This window comes from Girardinichthys multiradiatus, chromosome 11 (assembly GCF_021462225.1).
Source record: "Girardinichthys multiradiatus isolate DD_20200921_A chromosome 11, DD_fGirMul_XY1, whole genome shotgun sequence".
In the NCBI taxonomy this organism is placed as follows: Eukaryota; Metazoa; Chordata; class Actinopteri; order Cyprinodontiformes; family Goodeidae; genus Girardinichthys; species Girardinichthys multiradiatus.
In genome coordinates, this window is record NC_061804.1 from 41,011,799 (window position 1) to 41,014,257 (window position 2,459).

At 43.2% G+C, this 2,459-nt stretch overlaps 1 protein-coding gene across 1 annotated transcript; it reads right to left on the reverse strand.

Annotated features, from left to right (window-relative positions):
• Positions 1-512: 512 nt before the first annotated feature.
• bhlha9 (basic helix-loop-helix family, member a9) lies at positions 513-2,037 on the reverse strand. The gene has a single exon (XM_047379632.1). It carries the CDS (start codon positions 1,824-1,826, stop codon positions 972-974), a length of 855 nt encoding a protein of 284 aa, XP_047235588.1. The 5' UTR covers positions 1,827-2,037; the 3' UTR covers positions 513-971.
• Between the last annotated feature and the right edge of the window lie 422 nt (positions 2,038-2,459).

Below are 2,459 nucleotides of genomic sequence, written 5' to 3' on the forward strand. Positions count from 1 at the left end.
AATGCAAGGAAGAGAAAGCTATTGTTAAATAATGTGATCTGATATAGCTTCAAGCCTAGGCCATAGCTAAAATTCCCCCTTTTCTTTAAAGAGTTTCCATGATGCTCTTCAGCAGTAATAATCAAGCTTGTCGTGATGCATTGGAGTTTTATCTGCAATGTTCTTAAAAAGCACTTTCCACACTGCTTTATAGGTTAAACCCCTGCCACAGTTGTGCTTCCTATGCATGTACTCATTCTTCTATTGAACTGTGTGTGATTTCCACCTTGACTTCTCCTCAGAAAAATGACAAGAATGGACTTGTAAGGACATTCCCACTGAGCAAAGGGCCCCTGTCATCTCACAGAATAAGAGAAACTACAACCCTTAGGCTATGATCAAACATACATACAAACCCAAACCCACACGCCTCCAAGCATACATGCACATGTGCAAAATTTGTGTTGATTCTATCATAATACTACATGAGCTAAGACTAAAAATGTTGTTTTGGTAAATAAAGGAGGCAAAGGTCACTTAGACCAAACATTTAATTTCAAAGTTTAAAATGGATGCATGAATTATTTGCAAAAGTAAAATACACTCTGATGTATTTTTAATGTGAAATGACAAAATAAATACATTAACAGATGTTGCAGTGTCAAATATGTGGTTTCTACAACATGAAACACTAAATAAGCAGTTCTCTTCACAGTTCTCTTCATTTTCAGGGTCTTACATCAAGCAATGTAACTCAAATACTAACAGCCACAAAGAATTACTTTTGTTCTGTCTAGAATACACAATTTCACCCTTTTTGTCAGATATGCTTACTAATGGTTTAGATTAAACATTTAGAAATGCTGGATCACTATATATTTCCCACTGCAGTCTAAAGTGTTCGATTAGCTGGTTCTGCTCCCAGTCGTTTCATTTTGGAAAGTCTTTGGCTGCAGTCCAGTTCTCGGGTCTCAAGGAGGGACTTAAGCCTGTTACAGTATATCTGAGCACAGAGGGAAGCTGTATTCTGGCTCCTGCATGTAGCTCACCCGCCATGGAAGCCCAAGAGTGTGAGGTGGCTCCACAAAACTGTCCATGTATCCTGGAGGACACTGGGTCCACATTCCCGATTGATACCCCAACCCATCATCCATCTGAGGGTATCGCAGCGGACTGGGCGGATGATCATTGGGGCTCTTGCAGTGTCCCCGAGAGCCATGAAAATGTCCCTCAGTAGGATAACAAGGGTAGTGTGGTGAAGGTGGGCATGATGTCACTGTGTTATCCATGTAGACATGTGGATTCACAGACAGCCTGTGCAGGTGAGCCCCTTGTTGTGGCTGCATTTGCTGAGAAATGGATCCACGCCAGGGAACGTAGCTTTGATGCTCCAGTCGAGGTTCGGAAACTCTGGTCTGTTCAAGTCGAGACACTCCCATCACAGCTGGCCCTGCAGATGACCTGTGACACTCCTGGTGGCTGCACGGCTTGTTGGGAGGATTTGAACTTAAGAATACGGAGAGGGAGGAGATACGATTGATCGCCCTCTGCAGTGTGGCGATCTTAGACAGTCGCTTGCCACTGAGGTCATGATTCAGGGCAACACGGAGAGCATTGAAGGCTTGATTGTAGTCCATTATGCGCTTTCGCTCACGCACATTAGCAGCCATTCTCCGAGCCTTTGAACGGACTGGTCGGTTGCGCTTCTTGTTCAGGCCTTCCTCGGGGTCACTGGGGCTGTCTTGGAAAGATGGTTTGACACTTCCATCATCATCACCTTGTCCTAGCACGCCAATCTCGAACTCTTCCTCAGAAAACTCTGAACCTGTAACACTGCTGCAGCTCATTGTGTCAATTATATGACACCAGACAAGTCAGAGCAAAGTCTGGGAGCGGAATTTGTTGGTTAGAAGCTGCCTGCACGTTTCTAGCCTCATCAACACGCTCCCTTGGTATGTTCGATGGGGCTGTCAGTAGTTGCTGCTGCTCCGGCAGCCGGGGTATTCTCTCTGTCTTACTCCTCTGGTGCAATGTGATAACCTGTACCTGAAAAAGACAGGTTGGTCTGCTTTTTAAAACATCTTGGAGTCACATGGTGCAATCACTTGTGAGGAATGATGCACTCTCTCTCCCTTTCCAGGTTTATGGGTACCCTGCAGGCAAATGGCACTGTCACCTCCTCCTCCTGCTCTGACTCTCCCTCACATCTCTCATCAGATCATCCAGAAGATCTGCAACTACTTATGTCCTTATGACATGAAAAATAAAAACATAAATTCAGTTGAAACCAGATTTTGAAACACACTGTATAAAAATAAATTTCACCTTCTTGAACTGTCTGACATTAAATTAGACCAAATGTTAATTGCTTTAGGTTAGTTAGGATTAACAAAAAATACTTTAAACATTATCCAACTTGTTAAAGTATTTTTTTAGCTGGTTTTTCTCACATCTTCACCTCCTTACATCAGAAATCATTA